Raw genomic sequence first — 13,380 nt, 5'->3', positions numbered from 1 at the left:
GGTACTTGTACAGCTTCGTAAAGCACTTTTGAGACCTGTGCACAAAAAGCATTAGATGATACTGGTATTAACACTACATATTCACTTTGCTTTGTATTCTCATCTTCCTCTACTTATCCAGTCTTTTGAAGCAGGGTTTCAGTTGACCTGCAGATTAAATTTCAAAACACTTGTTCTTTTCAGCTTAGCGCTTGGGGGTAGGGAAGAGCATACCTTAAACAATGCCCTTTGCATTGTTTCTGCTCCCAAACTACTGTTCAGGGCCTGATTTAGTTACCTAGATTGCTGAAGTATGAATGTTAGTATGTACACTCACTGGTCTAGCCCTGGAGGGAGCCTTCCATCTCCAGCACATTCCTAGGAGTGAGGCTATGTCATAATACATTCCACCAGCCCAGAACCCCACTGTATCATCTATGCTTGTAATCCTTTTCAGCTATAATAAAACATAGAAAATTTGACCCTGCCTCCTTAACAAAAAGCTACATTGGATAGGAGCCTGCTTTTACTATGCCATTTTACAGATGGCTTTTTCCCCCCCCAACCTCTATTCCACTGAACAACTATTTTAGTTTTTCTGCCATGAACAACACTACTGCTGCAATCTTTAATGTGAAACAGGAGAGGTCACCAGTGCTGCTGCTGTATGAGACTTCTAAAGTTAGTGAGCAGCAATAACTGTACTGATGAACAGTGGGTAAGAAGGTGTAAAGTTACAGAGGAGGGTGTTAGCTGGCCTTTTGTCTGCCAATTAGAAGCCATGGCTTTTCAGGCAGATAATCACAAGGCACAAGTGCTGGGAGAGGTTAGAACTATTTGTACTAATTCAGGAGCTGGTAGCAGTGTTAAGCTTTCTGCATTCTATTTTTCTACAGGTACTGAGAACCCACCCTTTCCTTAGTTAGGTGCACATTTGCATGACAGCAGATGGCATTGCAGACTGGATCTGACAATGCATAGAGTACACTGGGCCTTCTTTACTGCTACTGTAGATCATGGCAGCATTCTTAACATTCAATTGTAGTATCTCCTAACGACTGTACAAAGTACATGATGCTGCAGCACAGGTGCTAAGCTAGGCAGCAGTAGAGACAGTATTGTTACTGGTGCCCTACTACCCATTCCTTCCAGGATTACCACTAGGGGTATGGCTACACTTGAGAGTTGCAGCGCTAGTGGAGGCTTTCCAGTGCTGCAATTAGTAACTGTCCACACCTGCAGGGCACATCCAGCGCTGCAACTCCCTGGCTGCAGCGCTGGCCGTACACCTGGGTCTGCTTGGGGAATAAGCATTGCAGTGCTGGTCGTAAAGTGTGGCCACACACCAGCGCTGTTATTGGCCTCCAGAGTATTAGGAGATATCCCAGAATGCTTTTAACTAAATTATTCCCTTTGTTTTGTTATGCAGCCTCTCTTTGTTTTGTTGTGAACGCACCGGGAGCTGCTTATCTAAAAAAACAAACACAGCTCCTGTTTGCTGTGCTCAATCTGTGAACAATCAAATGAGATATCCCCCTCCCTGCGTGATTTACAGGGGTTGAGTGTTTGCTTTTTGCTTGACCAGCAGCGAGAAAGGGAGTCGGCAGCTGCTTATCTGGTCTTCAGGCTTTTGCAGTTAAAGAGTAAGGGGTCGGAAAAAGTTTCTGATTTTGCAAGTCAGGGAGCCAATACACAGTGTTGGCTCCAAAAATCCACTCTCTCTCTCTCCTCCCCCCCCCCCCACTCCCTGTCACACTACACTCCCCCCACCCCTTTTGAAAAGCACGTTGCTGCCACTTGAACACTGGGATAGCAGCCCATAATGCATCACTCCCAACAGCGCTGCAAATGTGGCCACACTGCAGCACTGGTAGCTGTGAGTGTGGCCACACACCAGCGCTGTCCCTGCACAGCTGGACGACCAGCGCTGCAACTCTCAAGTGTAGCCATACCCTAAGACTCACTTATATGTAAAACAAAACTTACTCTCCCCTGTTTTCTGGGCTTCCTAACACATCCTCCATGCAGGATCTATTGACAGTTTAAGGTCTTTAAGGCCAGTAAGCATCTCTATTTTGGATCTTGTGCAGAGCTGAGCATATTGTTGGCACTTAAGTAAACATGGTAGCAATACAAACCATTTTGTTTAAGCATAATTGGTTTTGATTTTGGAACAACTGGTGTCCAAACATGGCCAGTTTAATGTCCTCAAATCTAAGGCCAAGGCTATCCCAGCAAGAAAGTTAAAGGCAAGATACTGAAGCTTGATTTCTCCAACTATCTAAAGGTCTTCAGTGCTGGCCTCAAAGAATAAGAATCTGCAATTATTTTAGCATCCGTTTAATTTCAACTATAATTTTGCATATCAAATCAAAGGGATACAATTGCTCTTTTGGATAGCATCTCTCAGCCCTTCCTGTCTGAGTGTTGCTAAGACTTAGTATTTTAAAAACACAGACTGATTGATCTAGAAAAGTGGTCTGTATCAAAAAGAGTAACACACTGACCTGAAAATAAGAATCCCTAAAAATGAATTTAGGCTCAGCTATTTAATGTGAATGTGGCATGGGAGAGCAGTCGAAGAGAAAGTTACAGCTGGGCATCAGAGGGGTAACTGACAAGTTGATACAGAGCACTATTCTTTGATGTGTTTATTTTTGATTCACATGTCTTGAAATGGGAACAGCAAGGTCTTGGATAAATAGATTGAGGGGTCATTTAGCTTTACTGTAGCTTCTGCCGGTCTCCATCCTTTGCAATGTGTTGATTACTCCTGAGTGAGTCTCCATCTGTAGATCAACGTATTGTGTAGCAAGAGCGTAAGGGGGGAAAGAATCATAACTCATGTTTCTCTTTTATGTTGATACAGATAAGTTTACACTAGAGCATAGACCAGGATCGCTTTTGCTATTGGGGCCTTACCCCATACAGAAAATGAGATAATGGAAGTAGTGTTAGGTGGCTTTCTTTTAGGCTACTTTCATCATAATGCTGTTTCATGGAATAGCTCCGAGCAGATAAAAGATCCATGTGGGTACAAGCTTCTCTGGCGGTCCAGCCTGTTGTGTGCACTCCACTACAGGACTCCAAAATAGATCTTCAAACAACCGGACAGCCAGAGGCACTTACAAAAGGCCTTTATGAATGAGCAGATGTATTAAACCTGCACTTCAATTTGCATCTCGACCTTCCACTGGTATAGACCTGAGCAGAGACCTGCTAAACCGGGCTGTCTTTTCCTGTTATCTTTTCTACAAGATCAGTTCCATATAAAAATTAAATCTAACAAGATCTAATAGGTGGCTTGTTTTTTTCATACCACACTTAATCAATTGCTACAAAAACTCAATGTCATGGTTTTCAAAATATTTTATGTTAAAAATACAGCAAAAATATCTCAAAGAGGAAAAAATATACTGCATGACGACACCGGTCCAGGTATGTTCGAAATTGTCTCTGGCTCCACAACTGTTCACTGGAGTTATTCGGATGGTTCAAAATTTGGCAACTAACCAGTTCCTTTTCAACTTCAGTCATTTATCAAAGCCAAGATCATACTGTGGCAAGACAAAAGAGGAGACTGATGTATTACTGAAGCATATGCAAATCTCAGAGCACCTACAGTTTTAAGCAGAACAGAGATCACAGCCACTTTCACCTTTATTATGAAGGCAAGATTTGCAGAGAGATTGTAAATTTTAGCATGCAAAGATCCATCTTGAAGTGAGCAGGTGGCCATGTCACAGAACTCACTGAGTTGTAGCTTGGCCAACCCTATGAGAAGGTTTGCATGAGACATGTCTATTAAAACAAATTTGGTCCCCAAGTAGCTCCCTTATTGGATAGGTATTAACCATCACTTTTTATTCTGTCTGTTAAATCCACTCAGCACCCTGATTGCAATAGATTTTACACTAAGATACTTAACCCTTACATATCTTGGAAATCTGAGCAAAATATACATTAACGTATATACATGGAACAAGGCTTAAACAAAACAAAAAAAAGACATGCCCTGTAGTTACTCCCAATCTTTCTCACTGTGTGTGGGATAGCATCATTTAAAAGGTCTGCTCAAAGTGTTTAGGCCTCAAATTTATATTTTGAAAAGTTTTCTATAAAACTTCAAGTGAAATGTTTCAATGGGAGGAAAGAGGTTTCATTATAACCAGATACAAGAGAGAAACTTTTACTAGACAGATATGAAACTACCCAGTGCAGTTGCAGCCAAGCTGAAGTGATAGGCCCGGAGTAGACAGGCTGGGTATGACTAAAATTAAGTCAGATTTTTTAAAAGTGAAACACCATGCCCTTGGCCCTCATTCTGCCATTATTTACTTTCCTTTACATTTGAACTACAAATCAAATTAATTGTTTGTACCCTTTGCTGCTCACTTATGATGGATTAAGTCAGCTACAGTTTGTGCGCATTTGTTTTCAAAAGAGTGCAGCTTTCCCACCCCCTACATTAGAAGTAGGGAGTCTTGAATCTCTTCTTCCCTGTATAATCTAGAATGTGACATCACAGTTAGCTGGTGCATGAAATGCTGATTTCCCCCAAACTAAACAATCATCCTAGTTTAGAAGTTAGTCAGGCCCACTCTTAATTTCTGAAGATGGAAATATTCAGTTACATTTAAAAGGAAACATTAAAAATTAAAGGCAATATTTTGAGAGTGCATGTTTAACCTGGAACTGACTGCCACAAGATATTACTTGAGCAATGACCTTAAAATAGGCTGCAGAAGAATGACAGATATGCAGTTACACTGGCAGAATAAAGAGGATATGAAATGCTAGTATGACAGTTCCTTTGTTCCTATGCTGCACAAGATTTAAGACTAACCTGTAAAGGTACATGAAGAAACATAGCAGGTGAAAGCCTAGCTTAATCATGGCTTCCTTCATGTGTGATTTCAATTGCCCCCGATTATGGATCTCTGTGGGATCAAACACCCCCAGGTTCCCACTTGGCACCATAATGAACCTGAAAGGTTTAAAAACAAAACAATAATTTTAGTCTCAGTATTCAAGCAAATCTTACTGAAACAGCCAAAGAAGGAAAACAAAGACATTGCTCCCCATTTTAAGAGTCATTTTCTAATTCAGTACAAAGCAGCTGTTCTCATAAATTTCAAGATATTGCATATCACCTAATCATTGCATCCACAAATGAGAGATGAAAGAAAGCTATATATCTTGCTCATGTACTTCATTAATATGGTGACATTAGCATATACTTTCTCTGTACAGCAACAGAACAAGTGTGAGACAAACAGGTCCCTGTCCTAAGGCATTCCCAGTTCAAAAATGCAGCAATACCAGCACAGGCCACACAAAATGGAGAGAGGGCTTTATGCTATAGGTGTGATTTAAAATTTTAAATAAATAAATAAATAACAGACGGAGCTTGATACACAAGATGGCAGGCTGTTCAAGGCACAACAGGCTGGACAGATGGCACAAAATCGAGAGTGGACAATGGAGGTGAAGGAAGCAATGAACAGGAAGTTTGGACAGAGGCAGAGAGAAGGGGGAAGAGTCAAAGTCAAGGTAGCATCTAGGGCAGGGGCAGGCAAAGTACGGCTTGCAGGCCAGATCCGGCCCTCAGGATTGCCACCCCTGTGGTGTCGCAGGCCCCACACTGCTCCCAGAAGCGGCCGGCACCACATCCCTGAAACTCCTAGGGGAGGGGGCACAGAAGGCTTTGTGTGCTGCCCTCTCCCACAGGCACCGCCGCCTGCAGCTCCCATTGGCTGTGAACGGTGAACCGCAGGAGCGTCGGGGAAGTACCCACAGATGAGGGCAGCACTTGCAGCCCTCTGTCCTCCCCTTCCCCAGGGGTTACAGGGAGGTGGTGCTAGCCGCTTCTGGGAGCAGCGCGGGGCTAGGCAGGCAGGCAAGGAAGCCTGCCCTGGCCCCAGTGCGGACTGCTGCCACCCTGGAGCCGCTCCAGGTAAGCAGCGCCAGGCCGGAGCCCGCACTCCAAACCCCTCCTGGCCCCCAACCCCCTGCCCTGAGCCCCTGCTGCACCCTACACCCCTCCTCTGCCCCAACCCCTTGCCTTGAGCCCTTCCTGCACACCGCACCCCCCCCTACACCCCACACCCCAACCCCCTGCCCCAGCCCTACATTCATGGCTCTGCATGTGATTTCCTCACCCAGATGTGGCCCTCGGGTCAAAAAGTTTGCCCATCCCTGATATAGGGCCTCATCAATACACAATCTTTGAAATTGTTATAAACAATATTGTTTTAGAAATTAATAGTTAAAGAAATACAACCTCCTTGCATGGACACTGATATACCCTAAAAGATGCCAATATCAGTGTTGCTTATTCCTGTAAATTTTATACCAGTACAACAACATCCACAATAGAGGTTGTATCACTACACCCACATAGTTACAGCAGTACAAGAACTGTCTTTACACCATCTCTTGGTGAGATTTTAAAGTGAGGCGTGAAGCCTGAAAGAGGGGAATCTAACAAGCATGTGGGCATTGGACACATGACCAGAGCAATGAGAGGAAACATCTTGGCACCAGAGCTTTCAGTATTTCACCCCATTAGCATGCTACTATTTTCAAAGGCTCAAGCCATTAAATCCTTGAAAACTTGATGCTGACTCACAACAGCAAGGTACTTTGTCATTATAAATTTCACAACAAGCAGACTGAAGAATCTCAAGTTCTCAAACTCTGTTGCAATTTCAGCTAAAAGCACTGGAGAGGCCAATTTTCTAACCTTTTAGGCTACATGGGAAATTTAAAAAAAGGTCAGATTTTTTAACAGTTTCAAAAGCACCTACAGTGAATTAATAACTTAGAGATATAAATGAAATATCCAGTCACGATGTACCAGCATAACATACAGTTTATCTTCACACTCAATTTTGAAAGTAGTGAAATTTCAAGAGAACAAGAAAATAAAATCCTGTGCACTTACCTATATATGTTCCAGGTTGCTACCGGAAAATTAAGGAGGAAGATGAACCAGTGCAATGAAATAAGCATTAATACTGTGACAATAGTATGGCCAATCAATTCTGGGACCACCCACTGCAAAAAAGGAAATAATATAGAAGTTTAAATATTTACACAGAGTGCACCCCCTAAAGGAACTAACCCTTAGTGTAATTATGTCAAAACCTACATGTGTACACAGAGTGGATAAAAACGGACTAAAAATTTTATTTAAATCAGATTTTTTAAGAATTAAATGGGTTTTTTATTATGACAAACTACAGATATTTCCTTTGGAAAGTAAATCAGTTAGTCTAAGATGCAAAACGTGTTCTGATAAATGTTTTTCTTACGTTTCCAGCACATTTAAGATAAATAAAACTAATAGTTAACATTTTTTAGTTTAATTCCAATTTCCATCTGTGTAGAACTTGATATAAATCACAAATAAAAAAATCTAGTAAATAAGAAATGCATCATTCCCCATTTTCTATTATGAACAGTAAAAATTAAGAATCTGATAATATACATATGTTAAGGTGTATAATTGTTTAAATATATGTATATAGACAATAAATAGTGTGGCCTCCTGGTTAGCAAAAAAGTTCCAATTTAGGGTAAAGGCTATATTTAGTTGGAAATCAACATGTCTGAATGGTTAGTAATCAATGAGAATAAACCTTTCTTTAGGGAAGGAACTAAAACTTACAAATGCAAAACATAATTAAAATCAATTATTTAAAAATCAAGATTTCCTGCAGGCAAATTTAAATCATGATTAAAATATTATTTAAATCAAAATCTACCATGTTTGTCTAAAGAAAGAGTTCTGGAAACATTTCCCCACTGTATTAGAGATCTATGTATATACTGCCTTTTATCCAGATACCATGGTGATAAGCCAGAGAGAAAGAACCTATATAGCACTCAACTATATGAATCGCTTCAGCTCCACTGAAATGCATCAAATTCTGTGGTGAAACAATAGCTGTTTGCACACAGCTACACTACACAACAATTTAAGGCAGAAAATGAAGAATATTAAATTCTAGATCAACTGCAGGGAGTGTGGGATTTAGGCAGGTAGAATGTAATTAAATCTGGACAGGACATGAATCACAAAGGAAAAAGTGCCATAGAAAGTTTAATAGTCAGGTTTTTCATTTTACCAGTTTCATTAGAAGTATTTACTCAGAAAAATGATCCCTACATTTGTGGATTTGCTTATTTATCCATACAAGTCAATTCACCAAAAGTGAAACCTTCACCCATTTGAAAGAAAGATCGATCAAGTACAGTGAAACCCCGTTATAACGCAATGTTTGGGGTCCAAAAAATTCCTTCGCGATAAATGCGGGGTCGCGGTATAGCGGGGTTTCAAACCGGTCAGTTTAAGTCAGTGGTTCCCAACGCGGTGCATTGATGTGCGCCGCCTACAGCCTAGTGCCCAGCAGGGAAGAGAAGCCGCGGCCCTGCGCCTGCCGGGGACAGAGAACTCCAGGGCTGCGGGCATCGGTGCTCTCTGTCCCCGGAAGGCCGGAGAGAAGCCGTGGCCCCGCGTCTGCCAGGGACAGAGAGCACCGGCGCCCGCAGCCCTGGAGTTCTCTGTCCCCAGCAGGTGCGGGGCCGCAGCTTCTCTCCCCTGCTGAGCACTAGGCGGGGGCACATCAATGTCCCAGCGGGTCCATGGCATTGGGGACCACTGGTATTAGGCCTTAAAGGGGAGCCAACTTATGATCGCGTTATATGCGATTTCGCGTTATGGCAGCGCGCGTTATTGCGAGGTTTGACTGTACTTCAATTATACAAAAAAAAAAAAGAGGAAGAGACATTCAACTGATCTGAAATAGGTTTATCTAAATCAGTAAATTTGTTTGATTTTATTCCCCCCCATTTGATATTTTAAAATGTTTACTACAAAATAACTTTAAAAAGTTATCCCAGATTCTCTACTCAGAGTCCAGTAAAAAGAAACAAACAAACCAACCCACACGCATGCACAAATCAGCGACACATTAAATATCAATCACTAGTTATCACTTTGGAAAATGGACGACATCTGAACAAGTAAAATGTACACAACGTGAACAAAATGTAGTGTCTCTCCAGAGATGGGAGCCATCTCAAAACTCAGAAAACTGACAAATCAATCCTTTTTTTTCCTTCCCCCTTCATGCCTCCCTGGCTACAGTGCAATTAGCCACTCCTTGGTGTTTATTCAATTTGATCCAGTCTCTCCGCAAATCAAGATTTTTTCAGAACGACAATACAAAGGGCTCAGAAAATAGGCAGCAAATCTATCAACAATGTAAAACCAACCAAAGCCAGAAAAGTGACCCACCCCAGCAAGTGTAGATCAGAGTGCTGCAAGAGCTGTTTCAGGCCTGGGCTACATGGAAAAATGGTACCAATGGCTTAGAACTTGATTTAGTTAAGTTGAAGCAACCCTCTTCAGTGGACACACTTTGTGTGTAAGAGTGCCTTATACTGATTTATCTCAAGTTGGGAATCTTCATCAGGAAGATTCAATTTAAATCTTTTGTGATCTGTAAATATTGATTTCACCTAACAAACCGAAAGGGGGATCCATCAATAGCAATCAGTACATGCAGCCTTTACCACACCTAGCAACCACAGGGATTTTGTATCCTGGGCTCTTGACCAGGCAGAGGCCCCCTGCAGTCCTGCTGTCACCAACCAGGAGAGAGTGGGGCCATCCCTAGGCAGGAGCCATTCAGCAGCAGTGTAGCCCCCCCCTACAGTCAAGTACTCAGCCACCTCATTTTGGTCCCTCCCAGGGGTCTCTGCTCTGCACAGCAAACGCAGCTTCCCCTGCCCTAGCATCCACAGGGATCTGGCTTTCTGGGCCACACATCTGTGCAGGGAGCCCCCTGCTGTCATCAGCCCTATGGCCGTGTAGAAAGTATGCTGGAGCTTCACTGTGAAACTGAAAATTTTAAAGTGATAAAAACTGATAAAGGCTAAAAATAAACATCAATATTATCTGTTGAATTTCAAAAATCCCTGAATTCTGCCAAGCCTAATCTTATGCCACTCAAACCAAAATAAGTGTGTCCACACAAGAGGAACATACCAATTTAACTATGTCAGTTTCTAAGCAGAATTAGTTGAAATGGTACAATTTCTCATGTAGACAAGGCCTGATAATTGCTCTGGTCAAAAAAGGCCAGGAATTATAGCCAGATTTCTAATAAAGTAACTAAAAAAAGTGTTAGGAAGATCACAAAACCATGTCACAACCAGCAACTCCTTGGTTTGCCTCATACCCAGGGACAGAGGCAGAGAATCTAGAGATTCTAAGCTGCAGGTATACAGCCAGTTTATTGGTCTGCCTCAAAGCACCAGGGAGAGGGGAAATGCCCCACAGTTCAGACTGTTGGACATATGAGAAAGGTTCATTCTAGGAGTTGGGGTGAAGGAAAGCTGTGGGAAAAGAAAAAGTAACACCCACCACCTTTCTGAGATTCACAGCACTCCCTATTGTTTCCAATGCTAGAACGGAATCTACTTAATTTTATCAAATTAAATGCAACATAAGATTTCTTACTTTATTTAGTTTTGAACAGCAAGATCTTGCATTAATATAGTCGCATTCCAAATCTGATAGGGTTATTATCTGAAGTCCAAGATAAGGAACATTTTTTGTCAGACAGTAATTCAAAGCTATATTTTAACTCTCACAGGAATTAGGCACACCTTTACTATAGGACAGAGGAGTTAAGGCTTTAATTGGGACACTCCTTTCTGTTAGAGCAAAACTGTCAGTTACATTTGAGGTAAATTACATTTATTGTCCTATTTTATTCTCTTTACTACATCATATGTGTGAGGAAAAGATGTGGAACACAGTGGGATCAGCACACAAGTAATCTCACAATGCTTTTTACCAATGACTGTTGGCCAAGTGCTTCAACACACTGAACACAGATTAGGGAACTCTAGAGCTTACTTATTTCTCAATGCAGTTTCTGTTCCTGGGCCTTGTCCTACAATCCTTATTTATACAAATGATCCCTCTGACCTCAATAGAATTAGCCCCTTACTAGATTTAGATGCTTATAACTGAAAACATAAATACAGTTTTTCTTAACTCACTGAGAATACAACCATCAGACAGGGGTATTGTGAGTTATAATTTGTTGACTTTTGTGAGTGCTTTGAGATCCCCAATGAAAAGTGCTAGAGAAATGCAAACTAATGTTTATTTTATAACTAGTGCCCAGATACTCTGGTGATGGACACTTTTGAAGTGTATAATCATGACATTACTCCACAAGAAAAACAAGAGGTGCTTTTAATATCAGAACTATTATTTAAAGGTAATCTGTGAAGGAAGAAAAATGTGCACTTTTTTGTTCTTTATTACATACAAAGTCACCCGAAAGGTTTAAAAACATTAGTTCTGCTTTTTTTAAAAACATATTATTAGCAATATCGGGTTTCTCTATGTTCGGCTGGAGAACAAGTGGGCTGCTATCACAAGAAACTGATTCCAGATAAGAGAAGGGATTTTTAATCAGAAAAATTCTCTTTGAAAAAAGATTTACCCTCACTCTTCCCCAAATGAGGTATGAAAGTTCACACTCCAGCAAAAACAATACACTTGATATTCCTGATGTTTTTAAAGCCTTTCTGGTTTTGATTTACCTTAGAAACAAAACTCTTTAGGCCATCTTTTTTGTGTCATGATGAAACAAGAAACGAGATTTTGATAAACACCCAGTGCCCTTTGCATCCTAATAATGCCATAAAACAATAAACATGAGCGATTAGAGAAACCTTGGGTAAGGAGAATTACAAAGGTAGTTCAACCAGGAACTAGTGGCATACTAACACCAAGAATACATTTCCAACAGAATAAGACATCCATAGAATCCAGAGAACACTGGATTACAAAGGTCTCTTGAAGTTTTTGAGATTTAAATTTAGCGCACCTCTCCTTCCCCCCTCCCCAAAATCCCATATCAAGACCAAACAGATCAGTATAACATAAACTATATGGAAGCAGCACAATGTGTTTTTCCTTATGTGGACTATGAGTGTAAGCAGCATATTGAAATTCTATATTTAGAGGATTGGACACTGCAAGCTTTCATTACTGAACCATGTTTTTGCACATTCTTCTGTGTTATAGAAATGTTTTCACATAACGGCCTATTCTTCTCCCGCCTTTTTGAGTCCTAGCAATATTCTCTAACTTCCTTTTTACCAAAGCAGTTTTGGAAGAAACTAATGGCTGACAAAAATTCACAAGCATTTTAAATGCTCGTGTGTCTGGGGAGATAATTCTGTGAAGAGCAGCATTCAGTTCAACAGCCAGGTAGGTGATTTGTACATTTAGTCATAGTAACACTCAGAATCTTATGCACCTTAATGGATTATCATTAGACAGTTATGCCAGATGTGCTGTATCATGATGAAATTGGAACAGAATCCAAAGCTGGTTATAACAAAGGAACATCCATGTTTATTGTACAGATTTTGTTTTTAAAGCCTTAACTAATTTTTCTTCATCCTCCAGTTAAAATAGAGGACCATCAGTGAGACACAAATGTGAGTTTTAAGAGATCCTGTGTAAATTACTAGCAAAACATTCCCAAAAATACAGAGAAATTCACAAGTGTGACTTTCCATCATATTATTCATTCAATTAACAGAATAACTATATTGGAGATACAATTTAGGCCCCAAATGAGATTTTGCAAAAACAGGATTTGACAAAACCCAACATCCACAGATGTTGCTTTCCTGACTTTTAAAACAACATTTCAATAAATTCAGGCCTTTAGGCTTAAACATGCCCCAGCAGAATTAGGAGATACCTAAGGGACGGTGACTGGCAGGAGGTGAGTATCATGCCACCCCTAGGAGTGTCCCAACCCCCCTCCTCAGCCTCCTCCTCTTCCCCGAGATACCCCAGCCCACTCCTCCGCTTCACTGTACGGGCTCCCCCCGGGGGTAACACCCCTTATCCCTCACCAAGCCCCCCCCCCTTCTAGAGTTACCGCCCCACCCCGCGAGCACCCCCGGCTCTGCCCGACACGCCGCCCGCCCCTCCCCGGCCCCTTCGCCCAGAGGATACGAAATACACGGAGAGGAAGATCAGAGCGCAGCAATCAATGAGCGAAAAGATGAACACGACGGAATCCATGCCTCCAGCGCCGCCCTGCCTCCGGGCCACCGTACCCTACCGTTTCCGGCTCCCTTCCTCCTACCCCGCCCACCGTCCCCAGCTATAGTGCCCGCCCCCTCGGGATCTCACCCCGCGGCATGCTGGGAAGTGTAGTCTTCACGTCCCTTCTTAGGTCTGCAAAGGCTGCTGAGGGCAGTGAGGTGGTGCCCCGCTGGGAAGGGTGGCTTGGACCCATCCTTTGGGATGAAGCTGGGAAAAATCCCTCACTTTACATATATATTAAA

The 13,380-nt window shown here is 41.8% G+C and overlaps 1 protein-coding gene across 1 annotated transcript; it reads right to left on the bottom strand.

Annotated features, from left to right (window-relative positions):
* Window positions 1-3,307: 3,307 nt before the first annotated feature.
* On the bottom strand, window positions 3,308-13,196 carry CNIH4 (cornichon family AMPA receptor auxiliary protein 4). Its single transcript, XM_039528317.1, has 5 exons — window positions 13,046-13,196; window positions 10,511-10,579; window positions 6,926-7,038; window positions 4,826-4,966; window positions 3,308-3,536 (listed from the first exon to the last, which is right to left on the bottom strand). Exons 1-5 carry the CDS (start codon window positions 13,112-13,114, stop codon window positions 3,509-3,511), a joined length of 420 nt encoding a protein of 139 aa, XP_039384251.1. The 5' UTR covers window positions 13,115-13,196; the 3' UTR covers window positions 3,308-3,508.
* Window positions 13,197-13,380: the final 184 nt, after the last annotated feature.

This window comes from Mauremys reevesii, linkage group 3, assembly GCF_016161935.1.
Source record: "Mauremys reevesii isolate NIE-2019 linkage group 3, ASM1616193v1, whole genome shotgun sequence".
NCBI lineage: Eukaryota > Metazoa > Chordata > Testudines > Geoemydidae > Mauremys > Mauremys reevesii.
Note: the sequence above shows the minus strand (reverse complement) of the source record. Positions and strands in the feature narration are given on the sequence as shown.